The 15,335-nt window shown below is 47.3% G+C and overlaps 2 protein-coding genes across 3 annotated transcripts; both read left to right on the top strand.

Annotated features, from left to right (window-relative positions):
* The first annotated feature begins 801 nt into the window (after positions 1-801).
* Positions 802-11,115, top strand: cops9 (COP9 signalosome subunit 9). The gene is made up of 6 exons (XM_082965948.1): positions 802-990; positions 1,297-1,369; positions 8,077-9,299; positions 9,670-9,756; positions 10,909-10,953; positions 11,024-11,115. The coding sequence occupies exons 1-3, from the start codon at positions 928-930 to the stop codon at positions 8,112-8,114; spliced, it is 174 nt and encodes a 57-aa protein (XP_082822074.1). The 5' UTR covers positions 802-927; the 3' UTR covers positions 8,115-9,299; positions 9,670-9,756; positions 10,909-10,953; positions 11,024-11,115.
* Positions 9,247-14,531, top strand: and1 (actinodin1). 2 transcript variants are annotated; one of them, XM_014159380.3, is made up of 8 exons: positions 9,247-9,299; positions 9,670-9,756; positions 10,909-10,953; positions 11,024-11,169; positions 11,618-11,841; positions 11,918-12,074; positions 12,183-12,431; positions 12,527-14,531. In XM_014159380.3, exons 2-8 carry the CDS (start codon positions 9,684-9,686, stop codon positions 13,955-13,957), a joined length of 2,325 nt encoding a protein of 774 aa, XP_014014855.2. In that variant the 5' UTR covers positions 9,247-9,299; positions 9,670-9,683; the 3' UTR covers positions 13,958-14,531. The 2 variants fall into 2 exon arrangements, with proteins under 2 accessions (XP_014014855.2, XP_014014856.2); XM_014159381.3 differs by having other exon boundaries at positions 11,027-11,169.
* Positions 14,532-15,335: the final 804 nt, after the last annotated feature.

A 15,335-nucleotide genomic window follows, 5' to 3' on the forward strand; every position in this document is an offset into this window, starting at 1 on the left:
TGATGTTATTTTTATTTCGCTACTCTGTACAGTAGGTGGCGGCAATACACCAACCTTAAAGAAGAAGAAGTGAGTATGCTCAGATTCTCTGTCTGTATTGATAGTTTACCATCTAGTAAATCTAATAGGAGTGACCTTCTATTGGAGGTATTAATGTTATTATATAGAATTGAGAGACTGGGTGTAGTAGTGAGATTCTGCTGGATCCCAGCACATTCGGGTGTGGAAGGGAATGAAGTTGTAGACCAGATACCCAAAAGAGATTTGAAACAAGATATAATTGATATTAATGTTCCACTGGGAAGTGGTGAGGCCAAATGTAAGATCAGAGCCATTTTGATAGATGTGTGGCAGAAGAGATGGGACTCTGAGCCCAAGGAGATGGGACTCTGAGCCCATTTATATGAAAGAAAGGTCGGTGGCCCAAGATTAAAAAGTCAGATTAGGAAGGAAAATGTGGTGTTTGCTTGATTACACCTAGGACATTGTACTCATCATTACATCTGGTTGGAAAGCATGTGAATGGTTTGTGTCTGGAGTGTATTGTCGATGAAACAGTAGAGCATGTGTTATATTGTTGTTAGTATGTTGAGAGAGAAAGATTGAAGTGTAGGGTCATTGAGTTTGGACGGGTTTGGGGGGGTTTGGGTGATGGTCTATTAGAAGTTAGTAGGGCTCTTTTTTATTTTCTCAGAAGTACTGCTTTAGGTAGGAGGATTTAGAAATGTGGAGCTAATGTTGTAAACCGTGATTGACCACACACTTCAGCACAGTAGGTGGCAGCATGCACCTTTAACGGTTGTTTTCGAGGCCGCCATATATCATAGAAGAAGAAAGGTCCGGTTTGTTTTGTTTACATTGACAGAAAACAGCTAGGTAGCTAACGTTAATATTCATTACGGTAACTCGTCAAAGACAGAAACTATCATGAAACCAGCGGTGGACGAGATGTTCCCTGAAGGCGCCGGGCCTTATGTGGATCTAGACGAGGTTAGTAATCATCAGGTTACACGTATCACCGACCTAGCTAGCTAACGTTACCATGTTAACTCCAACGGTAATCTAGCCACCTAGAGTAACTACAGTAAGTGACTCGGATACAAAAAACGCCCGGTGTTATCCGGTCATCTTGTTCAACACACAGTTGTTGGGAACTTGCTACTACTAACGTTAGCTGAACGAAATGTCTTTGATTTATTGTACTTTCTTGTTGAGCTCATGTGTTTTATGTAGGTTGATAAATGGCTAACATTATGAAACTGTACCTGTGTGTGGGCCCACTTGTGTGTTCTTCAGGCAGGGGGCAGCAGCGGTCTGCTCATGGACTTGGCAGCAAACGAGAAAGCAGTGCACTCAGACTTCTTCAACGGTGAGACACACACACTAACACGGTAGACAGGGCAGGAGGCTAGAATAGACCACTTTTTCTCAAACCTATTCTTGAGTAACTCCAGTCATTACACGTATTTGTTATATTCCAATACTAGATTTCCTGATTGAATCTAATAGAGTGCTGATGACCAGTTGAATCAGGTGTATTGGTGCTGGAATAGATCAAATAAGTGGAATGGCTGGAAATACTGGAGAATAGGTTGGGGGAACCACTGGGCTAGACTGTAGAGGCTATGTCAAGGATCTATGGGACTAGGGAGGGGTTTAATAAAAGTGTTCTGTGTAGGGATGTGCATCTTTCCCTTTCAAGACGGTTCAATACATATCTAGATACATGGGCTCCTATACGATACAGGAATGATATGTTTTAGTTAGTTTGAAACTAATCGATCCGATTCGGTTTAATGTGATACGATGCACTCAATTTTTTTGCATAAACACATTAATTTCCCATTCTCAATTAAAATCTGCTGCTGATAGAGCTCATGAGCTGGCCGGGGGGGGGGGGGGGGGGGTGTGTGGGTGTGTGGTGTGTGTGTGTGTGTGTGTGTGTGTGTGTGTGTGTGTGTGTGTGTGTGTGTGTGTGTGGTGTGTGTGTGTGTGTGTGTGTGTGTGTGTGTGTGTGTGAAATTATCTATGTCTATGGGGCATGTACTATGTAGACACCTGAGCTGAGTCATAAGGGAGACTAGGCATCTACCACCCCACTATCAGATTAAGGGGGTCAATGAAGCATGTTTTTTGTCCCCACTTTGGTTCTGAAATCACCATCACCCTCATTAGCAGATTAAGTGTTTGAGTTAGTAATGGATCATTATTTATCATTTACAAATGAGCTATGACATAGCCAATAAATATATAGCACAATTTTGGATTTCACCCCGATCTCGTTTGGAAATTTTTACAGAGAGATCTTCTCTCCTGCAAAAGTGCTCGTCACCCTATGTGTAGATACACACAGTTGAAGTTTACATACACCTTTGCCAAATAAATTTAAACTCAGTTTTTGACAATTCCTGACATTTAATCCTAGTTAAAATTCCCTGTTTTAGGTCAGTTAGGATCACCACTTTATTTTAAGAATGTGAAATGTCAGAATAATAGTAGAGAATGATTTATTTCAGCTTTTATTTTTTTTATCACATTCCCAGTCGGTCAGAAGTTTACATACACTCAAATAGTATTTGGTAGCATTGCCTTTAAATTGTTTAACTTGGGTCAAACGTTTCGGGTATCCTTCCACAAGCTTCCCACAATAAGTTGGGTGAATTTTGGCCCTTTCCTCCTGACAGAGCTGGTGTAACTGAGTCAGGTTTGTAGGCCTCCTTGCTCGCACATGATTTTTCAGTTCTGCCCACAAATTGTCTATATGATTGAGGTCAGGGCTTTGTGATGGCCACTCCAATACCTTGACTTTGTTGTTCTTAAGCCATTTTGCCACAACTTTGGAAGTATGCTTTGGGTCATTGTCCATTTGGAAGACCCATTCGCTACCAAGTTTTAACTTCCTGACTGATGTCTTGAGATGTTGCTTCAATATATCCACATAATTTTCCTACCTCATGATGCCATCTATTTTGTGAAGTGCACCAGTCCCTCCTGCAGCAAAACGCCCCCACAACATGATGCTGCCACCCCCGTGCTTCACGGTTGGGATGGTGTTCTTTGGCTTGTAAGCGTCCCCCCTTTTCCTCCAAACATAACAATGGTCATTATGGCCAAACAGTTCTATTTTTGTTTCATCAGCCCAGAGGACATTTCTCCAAAAAGTACGATCTTTGTCCTCATGTGCAGTTTGCAAACCGTAGTCTGGCTTTTTTTATGGCGGTTTTGGACCAGTGGCTTCTTCCTTGCTGAGCGTTCTTTCAGGTTATGTTGATATAGGACTCGTTTTACTGTGGATATAGATACTGTTGTACCTGTTTCCTCCAGCATCTCCTTTCTGTTGTTCCATTGATTTTACTTTGGTGTGATTTAAGTGTGTTCATCTCTAGGAGACAGAACACGTCTCCTTCCTGAGCGGTGTGACGGCTGCGTGGTCCCATGGTGTTTATACTTGTGTACTATTGTTTGTACAGATGAACATGGTACCTTCAGGTGTTTGGAAATTGCTTCCAAAGATGAACCAGACTTGTGGAGGTGTACAATGTTTTTCTGAGGTCTTGGCTGATTTCCTTTGATTTTCCCATGATGTCAAGCAAAGAGGCACTGAGTTTGATGGTAAGCCTTGAAATACATCCACAGGTACACCTCCAATTGACTCAAATGATGTCAATTAGCCTATCAGAAGCTTCTAAAGCCATGACATAATTTTCTGGAATTTTCCGAGCTGTTTAAAGGCCCAGTCAACTTAGTGTATGTAAACTTCTGACCCACTGGAATTGTGATACAGTGAATTATAACTGAAATAATCTGTCTGTAAACAATTGTTGGAAAAATGACTTGTGTCATGCACAAAGTAGATGTCCTAACCGACTTGCCAAAACTATAGTTTGTTAATAAGAAATTTGTGGAGTGGTTGAAAAACGACTCCAACATAAGTGTATGTAAACTTCCGACTTCATCTGTATATATATAAAAAAAAAGACTTCACTTTTTTCTAAAATCAAATGTTATTTGTCACAAAAAGGTGTAGACCTTACAGTGAAATGACAATATACACTGATTGTGTAAATCCAAACTATTGCTGATGAACCTGAATAATCCAAATAAAATCAGTTCTAAGCCCCGTTCAACAGATATAGCCAGAGTTCTGTCTCCCATTCTTTTTGTTCTCTCCAGTAAAACACCATTTTTAACAGCGCATAGATACCAATAACCTAGCAAATGACACAGGTTGTCACTTGACGAATAAAGCCTGATATCACGCAAGCTGTTTTAAGCATTTGAACGCTGAAGGTGCCACACAGATGTGCAAGATCAGGAACAGGCCGCCTAGCTGGCGTTGGTCAGCGAGTGGAACAGGGCACAGTGTGATCTACAAGATCAGGAACAGGCCGCCTAGCTGGCGTTGGTCAGCGAGTGGAACAGGGCACCTAGCTGGCGTTGGTCAGCGAGTGGAACAGGCCGCCTAGCTGGCGTTGGTCAGCGAGTGGAACAGGCCGCCTAGCTGGCGTTGGTCAGCGAGTGGAACAGGGCACCTAGCTGGCGTTGGTCAGCGAGTGGAACAGGCCGCCTAGCTGGCGTTGGTCAGCGAGTGGAACAGGCCACCTAGCTGGCGTTGGTCAGCGAGTGGAACAGGCCACCTAGCTGGCGTTGGTCAGCGAGTGGAACAGGCCACCTAGCTGGCGTTGGTCAGCGAGTGGAACAGGGCACCTAGCTGGCGTTGGTCAGCGAGTGGAACAGGGCACCTAGCTGGCGTTGGTCAGCGAGTGGAACAGGGCACCTAGCTGGCGTTGGTCAGCGAGTGGAACAGGCCACCTAGCTGGCGTTGGTCAGCGAGTGGAACAGACCACCTAGCTGGCGTTGGTCAGCGAGTGGAACAGGGCACCTAGCTGGCGTTGGTCAGCGAGTGGAACAGGCCACCTAGCTGGCGTTGGTCAGCGAGTGGAACAGGCCACCTAGCTGGCGTTGGTCAGCGAGTGGAACAGGGCACCTAGCTGGCGTTGGTCAGCGAGTGGAACAGGGCACCTAGCTGGCGTTGGTCAGCGAGTGGAACAGGCCACCTAGCTGGCGTTGGTCAGCGAGTGGAACAGGCTGCCTAGCTGGCGTTGGTCAGCGAGTGGAACAGGCCACCTAGCTGGCGTTGGTCAGCGAGTGGAACAGGGCACCTAGCTGGCGTTGGTCAGCGAGTGGAACAGGGCACCTAGCTGGCGTTGGTCAGCGAGTGGAACAGGCTGCCTAGCTGGCGTTGGTCAGCGAGTGGAACAGGCCACCTAGCTGGCGTTGGTCAGCGAGTGGAACAGGGCACCTAGCTGGCGTTGGTCAGCGAGTGGAACAGGGCACCTAGCTGGCGTTGGTCAGCGAGTGGAACAGGGCACCTAGCTGGCGTTGGTCAGCGAGTGGAACAGGCCACCTAGCTGGCGTTGGTCAGCGAGTGGAACAGGCCACCTAGCTGGCGTTGGTCAGCGAGTGGAACAGGCCGCCTAGCTGGCGTTGGTCAGCGAGTGGAACAGGGCACAGTGTGCAGGCAGTTTGACTAGGCTACTGGTATTGCCTGGGGTTGTCTAGCATGCAAAATGACATGTAGATCAATGACTGTCAAAGCAGTTACATGCAGTTCCACACTGAAATAGAGGACGCATCAGTTGTCACAAAAGATTAGAGGTATTTTAGGAAGGTAGAAATAACGTAATATGTGCACACAAAATATGTGAACCGGAGATTCATAACATTTGAATCGGTTTTCTGACAATTGCATGCTACATTTGGATCGTTTTGGGATCCGCGATACACTTGCATCCTTAAACATTTCAATCGGGGACTGATGCGTGTTGGTGAATCGTTACATCCCTAGTTCTGTGTGTGTTTGCTTTGCCAACAGGGCCGTATCTCAGTAACTAACACACGTGTTTTCCATGTAAACCTCAATTTACACAAACACAGACACACACCACACAATGTCGCTAATGTGTTTTTCATCTGGCAGTGTTAGCTACAGGACAAACAGTTTGTCTCAGTAGCACATGACCTAGAAACTGATCATTAAAGAAGGATATGTAAGGGGTAGTAGTAGGAGAGACAGACGGTTAAGTAGGTGAAGTTAGCGAGGAGAGGGGGAGTAGGACAAGGGGGAGAGCAGAGGGGGAGGAGGGGGAGTAGGACAGGTAGAGAGGGAGGAGGACAAGGAGGAGAGGGGGATGATAAAGGGGTTTATGGTTCCTGTTAGACTGAAACTCAGCAGGACACTTAGCCAGCCTGTCGCTTTGAACACACATACACACCACGTATCACACACACACACCCAGCAGAAAAACACATTCCCCTGTGTTTCTGTGGTATCTGTGATTGTGTCCTTGAGTGGTTGTAGCTCCCCTGAAGCAGCACTCACATCTGTTAACACCAAGCCTCTCCTAGAACCTAAAGTCCTGAGAGCCCAGATACTACATACCAAATACTAACATATGGTACTACTGCATGATCTGTTATGAATCATACTGCATACTGGACTACTATTTTAGGATGTTTTCAAACTTCAGCATGCCTTTCATGTCAGTCATCTCAGTGTCAGCAGATAGGAGCTGTCAATTAAATCAGAAACTCACTGACGTATCCTTTCTGTCTGTCTCTGTTTCTCTGTCTGTCTCTGTCTGTCTCTGTTTCTCTGTCTGTCTCTGTCTGTCTCTGTGTCTCTGTCTGTCTCTGTCTGTCTCTGTTTCTCTGTCTGTCTCTGTTTCTCTGTCTGTCTCTGTCTGTCTCTGTTTCTCTGTCTGTCTCTGTCTGTCTCTGTTTCTCTGTCTGTCTCTGTCTGTCTCTGTGTCTCTGTCTGTCTCTGTCTGTCTCTGTTTCTCTGTCTGTCTCTGTCTGTCTCTGTTTCTCTGTCTGTCTCTGTCTGTCTCTGTCTGTCTCTGTCTGTCTCTGTTTCTCTGTCTGTCTCTGTCTGTCTCTGTTTCTCTGTCTGTCTCTGTCTGTCTCTGTTTCTCTGTCTGTCTCTGTCTGTCTCTGTTTCTCTGTCTGTCTCTGTCTGTCTCTGTCTGTCTCTGTCTGTCTCTGTCTGTCTCTGTCTGTCTCTGTCTGTCTCTGTTTCTCTGTCTGTCTCTGTCTGTCTCTGTGTCTCTGTCTGTCTCTGTCTGTCTCTGTTTCTCTGTCTGTCTCTGTTTCTCTGTCTGTCTCTGTCTGTCTCTGTTTCTCTGTCTGTCTCTGTCTGTCTCTGTCTGTCTCTGTCTGTCTCTGTCTGTCTCTGTTTCTCTGCTGCCGTGTCTCTGTCTGTCTCTGTGTCTCTGTCTGTCTCTGTCTGTCTCTGTCTGTCTCTGTTTCTCTGTCTGTCTCTGTTTCTCTGTCTGTCTCTGTTTCTCTGTCTGTCTCTGTTTCTCTGTCTGTCTCTGTGTCTCTGTCTGTCTCTGTTTCTCTGTCTGTCTCTGTGTCTCTGTCTGTCTCTGTTTCTCTGTCTGTCTCTGTGTCTCTGTCTGTCTCTGTTTCTCTGTCTGTCTCTGTTTCTCTGTCTGTCTCTGTCTGTCTCTGTCTGTCTCTGTCTGTCTCTGTCTGTCTCTGTCTGTCTCTGTCTGTCTCTGTTTCTCTGTCTGTCTCTGTTTCTCTGTCTGTCTCTGTCTCTCTGTCTGTCTCTGTCTGTCTCTGTCTGTCTCTGTTTCTCTGTCTGTCTCTGTCTGTCTCTGTTTCTCTGTCTGTCTCTGTTTCTCTGTCTGTCTCTGCTGTCTCTGTCTGTCTCTGTTTCTCTGTCTGTCTCTGTGTCTCTGTCTGTCTCTGTCTGTCTCTGTCTGTCTCTGTCTGTCTCTGTGTTTCTCTGTCTGTCTCTGTCTGTCTCTGTCTGTCTCTGTCTGTCTCTGTCTGTCTCTGTCTGTCTCTGTTTCTCTGTCTGTCTCTGTTCTCTGTCTGTCTCTGTGTCTCTGTCTGTCTCTGTTTCTCTGTCTGTCTCTGTTTCTCTGTCTGTCTCTGTCTGTCTCTGTCTGTCTCTGTCTGTCTCTGTCTGTCTCTGTCTGTCTCTGTTTCTCTGTCTGTTTCTGTTTCTCTGTCTCTGTGTCTCTGTCTGTATGTCTCGGTCTCTCTGTTTTTCTCTGTTTCTCTCAGACTTCGAGGATTTGTTTGATGATGAAGACCTGCAGTGAATGAAGAAGACCCCCCCCCCCCCCCCCCTGCCACTGTGTTTGTTAAAAATAAAGGCTCTTTTAAAAAGCAGATGTGTGTGTGAATTCTGTGGATCCCATACATTCCATAGCCCAGCTAAATGATCAGTGTGGGTTTAGAGTGGTCGTGTTTCAATGTGCTGCAGCAGGCAGGTCTGTAGGCGCTGAGAAACACCTGTTAGTGGACTAATAATTACATACTCCATAATATCACATGCACACTCATACCTAGAATAAATATATAGGACATCCCCAGTTAACATGACCAGTATGTTCATGGCTACTGGACAGCAGCTCTAAAAGCTTTTTCTAAGGCCTTTTGTAGCTTCATAAATCATGTAGACGGTGTCAAAAGGGTTGTCACATTTGGCAATGGTCCGGGTTGTATTCATTAGTGCACACCGTAGCACCATAAAAAGGATACAAAACACACAGGTGACAAATGCATAGATTTATATCCATGTCTGTGTGGCTGCGACCTAGTTGGAGTGTTTGGTGAGTCCCAAACCATTACCTGTTCGGTTTGGGTGCTATTTCATCTTACAGGGACGTTGCTCGAGAGCCACTGTACGGATGCAGGATCTGTGTGTGTAAACCCTCTGTTACAGGGCAGATGTGTCTGAACAGTAGAGCTAATGAGGAAACTAGCACCTGAAATGACTGATGGGCAGACCAGCTGTCAGTGTGTGCCAACAGAGCTGTCTCCTAACAGCAGCTAGCAGGCAGGGTTTTGGGCCTTCCTCCTACAAAATGGGTTCTGGGAAGTGCTTATGTGGCGCCTTTACCCTCCTTTCCCCCTTAATTATTTCCCCTCTATTTCCTTGTCTCCCTCTGTTGTTTTCTCTCTCTCTCTCTCTCTCTCTCTCTCTGTAATTACGGAGTCTCTGATTGGTCAGGTGGTTGAGCTGGCAACAGCCAATAGCAGCTCTGGTAGCAGTGCCCCTCGATCTCCTGGAAAGGTTTGTGTGTGTTAATTATTAGGGGTCTGTTTAAAACCAGACCTAACCGTTTTAGGGGGCACAGTCTGTCAGTAGAGCCAGAGGGACAGGGTTCGCCAGGAGTCTCACATACACACTTAAACATCCAGCCTCTGAACCGGTCAGTGGGCTTCGTCTGATACAGTCTCTCCTCAAGATCCAACAGAGACTCCACTACACACAACTACAGGTAAGACAAAATCAAGGTTTGGTTTAAGTCCAGTTTAAGGTCAGGTTTGAGTGCTCTGAAACACCTGTAGCCTGTGTAGGAGAATCGACCAGCAGAGCAGCCTAAACCCCCTGATGAGACTCAGACAGAAGACCCTCTGAGGAAGCAGTTTAGACGGGTGGAAGCAGACCCACTGGTGGATGTAGACTGGAAACATTGTTATCATTTTTTGTTATGTGAAGCAAGACAACTAAAGGTGATTTAGCAAGATGAGGGTTCTAACCGTCTTCTACAGCACTCACTAGTCTTGGTTTGGAATGGCATGGGTATAGGAAGCACTTTATTTGACTGTGAACTGTTTCCACTGGTATTTACCTGAAATTGTCCGTAGGAGAGGAGGAGGCCATGGCTGGAAGGAGCAGAATGTCGTTCTCCGGTGTGTTCACGGCTGCTCTGCTGGCCACCATACTGCTGCCTGGTGAGTCACACATGCATTCACACTCAAGCAGACATAGGGGTTCATGTTAGGATGGATGAAGGACTTTCTGATGGATGGACTTTGAATATTGATCCTCTCCTACCGTACTCCTCCTCACCTTGCCTATTTGCAAGCCCTTGACTAGTTGAATCAGGTCTATTATTGCTGGGCTAGGACAAAAATGTCCAGTCCTGAGGGTAACTAGGGAACAGATTCAGAAACATTGTCCTAACCCTAAGTAAAACTCAGAACAGTGAGTCTGCCTCTAATTATTACCTGTTGTAATAACCTCTATTATAACCTCACCATATGGAACTGCCTCGGATACCTGCCTTGGATAACTGCCTCCAGACCAGCTGTTTCTGGTTCTGTGTTGACATGATTGACAGTTCCCCTCAGGGGAATCTTTAGTCAATCTCCTCTTTCCTCTAAAACTGTCTGTCAACAGACCCATAATCCTAACCTTAACCATAATCCTAACCTTAACCCATCGTGTATTTACATGGATGGGGGAGGAGAGGGAGGGAATTCTTTCATCGTTCCAGCACTTGTAAAAGATTATTACCTGTCGGCATCAGAGTCCCGCTTTCTCCTCCCTCCTGCTCCCCCTCTCCTCCTCCCCCTCCCTCTGTCCTGTAAAGACTGTTGTTTCCAGATGTTCCAGTCTTTTACTGGCTCATTAAATATAATACAGCGGATACACTGAGACAGCAACATTTACCCCAACACCACACACACCTCCCTCCATCCATCATCCATGCATCTCTCTCTCCTTCTCTACCTCCATCCCACACTGTCCTTCCCTCTGAAAACTGTTAGCACCTTTTTCTCTGTGGAGATGAAAGAGCATGCAGAGCTGTGTCTACTGTTTCTCTCTCACACCCACACAGAGCTCTGTAAGGTAGCTGGCCCAGTTGGGGTCCACTGTTACAGACTCACCTATAAAATCTACAAAGAGCCGTAGTCACCGAACATCCAGGCACTGCCAATAACCCCTGCCCTGTAAACCAGTGTGTTTATTCCCACACCTTTCCACCTGTATATTACACTTGCAGTGGGGAAAGGTACTTAGTGGTATATGTAATCATGTTTTGGTCTCTGCTGCTGATGCTGGCAACATCTAGCTCTGACGGTGTGTGTCTGTCCTTTCAGAATTCCTGTCGGCAGGGCCGTTGTTCCAGAAGTTCAATGGACATGGTAAATGCACAACTACCTAACAAACATAGTTTATATGCACAACAATGTTTGATGCTTGATGTCTCGCCAGTAGGGGATGCCACTGAAGAGACAGCGGTTGCCATGGCATCGGCAAGGAGGCTTGTCCGTAACCGTAGAAACATCAGCTGGTACAAGCAACACTCAGACTTCTGGAGCTGGTACAAATACTTCACGGACAATGGAAACACGGAGGCAGTGAGTACACTCTGAGGAGTTTGGGGTGTTATCCTGGGAATGGTCCCAAACCTTCTGGTCCCGAGGGGCCAACACTAACTAACCACAGACCTTCAGAGCTGAGTATCATCTGCTTAGAGATGAAAAGGGATATTGTGTTTGAGAATGACATGGGAACCTTGGGGAACTCCACAGGTATCTCTATTCCCTGTGGCTCAGTTGGTAGAGCATGGTGTTTGCAACGCCAGGGTTGTGGGTTCGATTCCCACGGGGGGCCAGTACAAAACAAAAAAAAATGCATGAAATGTATGCATTCACTACTGTAAGTCGCTCTGGATAAGAGCGTCTGCTACATGACTAAAATGTAAATGTTCTTGGGGTTTCCCTAGCTTTGGCTTTCATCTTTATGAACCCCCTATACCTCTAACCTCATATATCTTTATCCCCTTCTCCCGCCCTCCCCCCTTAGGTCCAGGAGCTGGACAGGGTCTACCTGGCCTACCTCCAAAATAAGAACCGTGCTGAGGGACGTCGCTCTTATAAGGCCTACCTGGGCCACCTAGGGGACATCTACAAGGCTTGCGCCGACTCAGAGGACCCAAACTGCGTGGCCTCGGCCACTAGCCGGCAGAAACCTGAAACCCCCAAGGCCCCTCCTAAGCCAGCCCCTGTCAAGGCCTGTGACCCCTACAGGTCAGTCATGTTAATTGATGTCTGTGTTATATCATTTTATGCTTATGAATTGAATCTAATCTAATGTCCTGTGTAGGGACCCATATTGTCTGTATGCTGCCAAGAGCCAGCCCCCACCTGCCCCTGGCCCGGTCAAGGCCCCAGCCCCCCTTTATGTGCGCTCCCCTGTGGCTGTTAAAGAACCTCATTCTGGGCACTACTACTCCCCCGCTGTGCAGCCCTTCCTATCCAAGGTACAGTACTACACTATTACTGCTTTTACTGTACCACTATACTAATGTATAGTGTCTATCTCGCTGTCTATAAGTAACTTGGTCCTGATTGTTTTTATTCCCGTCCAGGAGCAGAAGGCAGAGCTGCTGCGTATCTGTTCAGCGGAGGACGTGGAGTGTCTCCAGTACCACCTGAGAGCTGCTTTCGGCCACAATCCCTCCGCTGGGCCCCTGCCCTCCTACGCCCACCTGGGCTGTGACCCGAAAGACCCCACCTGTAAACCCCAGCTGGTCCAAAAAGCTCCCTCCGGCCTCTTCCTCCGTTACCCCAACTGTGACCCCAGAGACCCTCGCTGCGCCTACGCTGCATCCCTACAGGTAAGATTGGTATTTGTTATCATCGCCATCATTATTTTTATAGCGATTATCATGAAATTGTAATATCATCATCATGACTGTCCTTCCGCCCCCAGGCACCCCGTGCCCCTGCTCCCCCCGCCCCGGCGGGTCCTGGTTCCTGCAACCCTCTGTTTGAGGACGGTTGTAACCCTCTCACCGCAACCAAGTACGCCACGGCACCAGAGGAGTTCAAGGAAGAACACAAAGATGAACCCGCAACGGAGCGCGCTACGCCCCCAGCTCCCGAGCAACGCAGCGACCCATTCGCTATGTACAGGGATGCTTATGCTAACGCTAATGGTAACCGCCAAGGCAGTGCTCCAAGCTCTCAAGCTAGTGACACATATGCCATGTACCGCCAAGCCAGTGCTCCCAGCGCTCAAGCTAGCGACCCATATGCCATGTACCGCCAAGGCAGTGCACCCAGCGCTCAAGCTAGCGACCCATATGCCATGTACCGCCAAACCAGTGCTCCCAGCGCTCAAGCTAGCGACCCATATGCCATGCACCGCCAAGGCAGTGCTCCCAGCGCTCAAGCTAGTGACCCATATGCCATGTACCGCCAAGGCAGTGCTCCGAGCGCTCAAGCTAGCGACCCATATGCCATGTACCGCCAAGGCAGTGCTCCCAGCGCTCAAGCTAGCGACCCATATGCCATGTACCGCCAAGGCAGTGCTCCAAGCTCTCAAGCTAGCGACCCATATGCCATGTACCGCCAAGGCAGTGCTCACAGCGCTCAAGCTAGTGACCCATATGCCATGTACCGCCAAGCTATCGCTAATGCTCAAGCTAACGACCCATACACCATGTACAGGCAGGCTAATGCTAACGATCCCTTAGCAATGTACCGTGAAGCTGCGGCCTCCATGCACAGACATGTCCCCCCCTCCCCGCTGCAGCAGGCCCCCGCCCCCCCTCCCCGCTATGAGGAGCCTCCACAGGAGGATCGCCACCCGCTGGGCCCCCGGGGAAAGACCAAGGAGGGCTATGAATGCTTCATCGGCTACGACCAGGAGTGCTACCCAATAGCCCGTGCAGAGCCGCGTTCTGGCGCCCACCATAACACCGCTTACCCCGCCGAGCCCTACGAGCCGCATCTCAATGCCGATGGATCACGGAACGGAGTTCTGGAGCCTTCTGACCCCGACTGTGACCCGGAGTACGACACCAACTGCCGCCTGCGTCGCTACGAACCCCGGGAGGATCTGCTGCCAGACGCCAATGCCCAGGCTGAACACCAGAGGGAGCCACAGCACAGCCAGGACCATAGCTACAACCAGGGGGAGCCAGAGAGAGAAAGCGAGGCAGATTCAGAGCCATACCAGAGTGGCCAGGAGGAGACCTACGGGGCTTACCCCCCTCCCTCGCAGGGGCTGTCATACGGGTCCTACCCCTCACCCCAGCAGAGAATGCCCAGCTTTCAGGACATGCTGAGAGGATATCGAGACCAGTACACTGAACAGGATAACCACAGAGCATACGCTGCTGACTTCCGCCAAAAATAAATACACACATATACACATACATGCATGCATGCATATACACACACACACACACACACACACACACACACACACACACACACACACACACACGTGTATGTGACAAATACAATTTGATTTGATTACATACATAGACACACACTGACTATGCCATGAAGACTACAGCAACAAAACGAACCAACACACCAGCCAAAAACAGGAGCAGATGACGTGGGACACTATATTTAATACAAAACAATAAAAGACTGAATGAAGTCTGACACACACACACACGTCACATACGCACGAACAGGCACACACACACACACACACACACACATAGTAATGTGCTGTTAGCAGTAGAAGCAGGAGGAGTTTCTCTTCACTAGCTATTTTATCTGTCAGTTTGATAGCTTTTATTCATTGATTAATTGACAGTTGACGATTGATCCCCTCATTCTCACTGGAATATTTAATACATTCTTGCAGCTCTGCTTCACCTCTGTAGCTACAAACTTCACATTATTTTTGTTTGTTTTGTGTATGATGTAAAGTTTTTTTACACTTTGAATGTTTTAAATAAAAGCTTTGAAAAACATGTATTTTACTCTTTGTGTCCATGTTCCATACTGACCCCTATAGGCTAACAGTGGTAATATTATCTACTACTGACCCCTATAGGCTAACAGTGGTAATATTATCTACTACTGACACCTATAGACTAACAGTGGTAATATTATCTACTGACCCCTATAGGCTAACAGTGGTAATATTATCTACTGACCCCTATAGGCTAACAGTGGTAATATTATCTACTGACCCCTATAGGCTAACAGAGGTAATATTATCTACTACTGACCCCTATAGGCTAACAGTGGTAATATTATCTACTGACCCCTATAGGCTAACAGTGGTAATATTATCTACTACTGACCCCTATAGGCTAACAGTGGTAATATTATCTACTGACCCCTATAGGCTAACAGTGGTAATATTATCTACTACTGACCCCTATAGGCTAACAGAGGTAATATTATCTACTGACACCTGTAGGCTAACAGTGGTAATATTATCTACTACTGACCCCTATAGGCTAACAGTGGTAATATTATCTACTGACCCCTATAGGCTAACAGTGGTAATATTATCTACTGACCCCTATAGACAGGGCTCTAACTCCTCTAGCTCCACAATGAAATAGGGTGCAGGCCAGGCAGCAGGCTGTTAGCCAGCCTGCCAGCTTAGTGGAGTCTGCCACTAGCACAGTCAGCGTAGTCAGCTCAGCTTTCCCCATTGAGACCGTGTCTGTGCCTCAATCTAGGTTGGGCAAAATTAAAAATGCCGGTGTTCGCTTTAGCAATCTCACTAGTATAAAGACCTCCTCCATTCCTGCCATTATTGA

The sequence above is a fragment of the Salmo salar genome, chromosome 19 (genome assembly GCF_965601325.2).
Source record: "Salmo salar chromosome 19, fSalSal1, whole genome shotgun sequence".
Taxonomy (NCBI): Eukaryota; Metazoa; Chordata; class Actinopteri; order Salmoniformes; family Salmonidae; genus Salmo; species Salmo salar.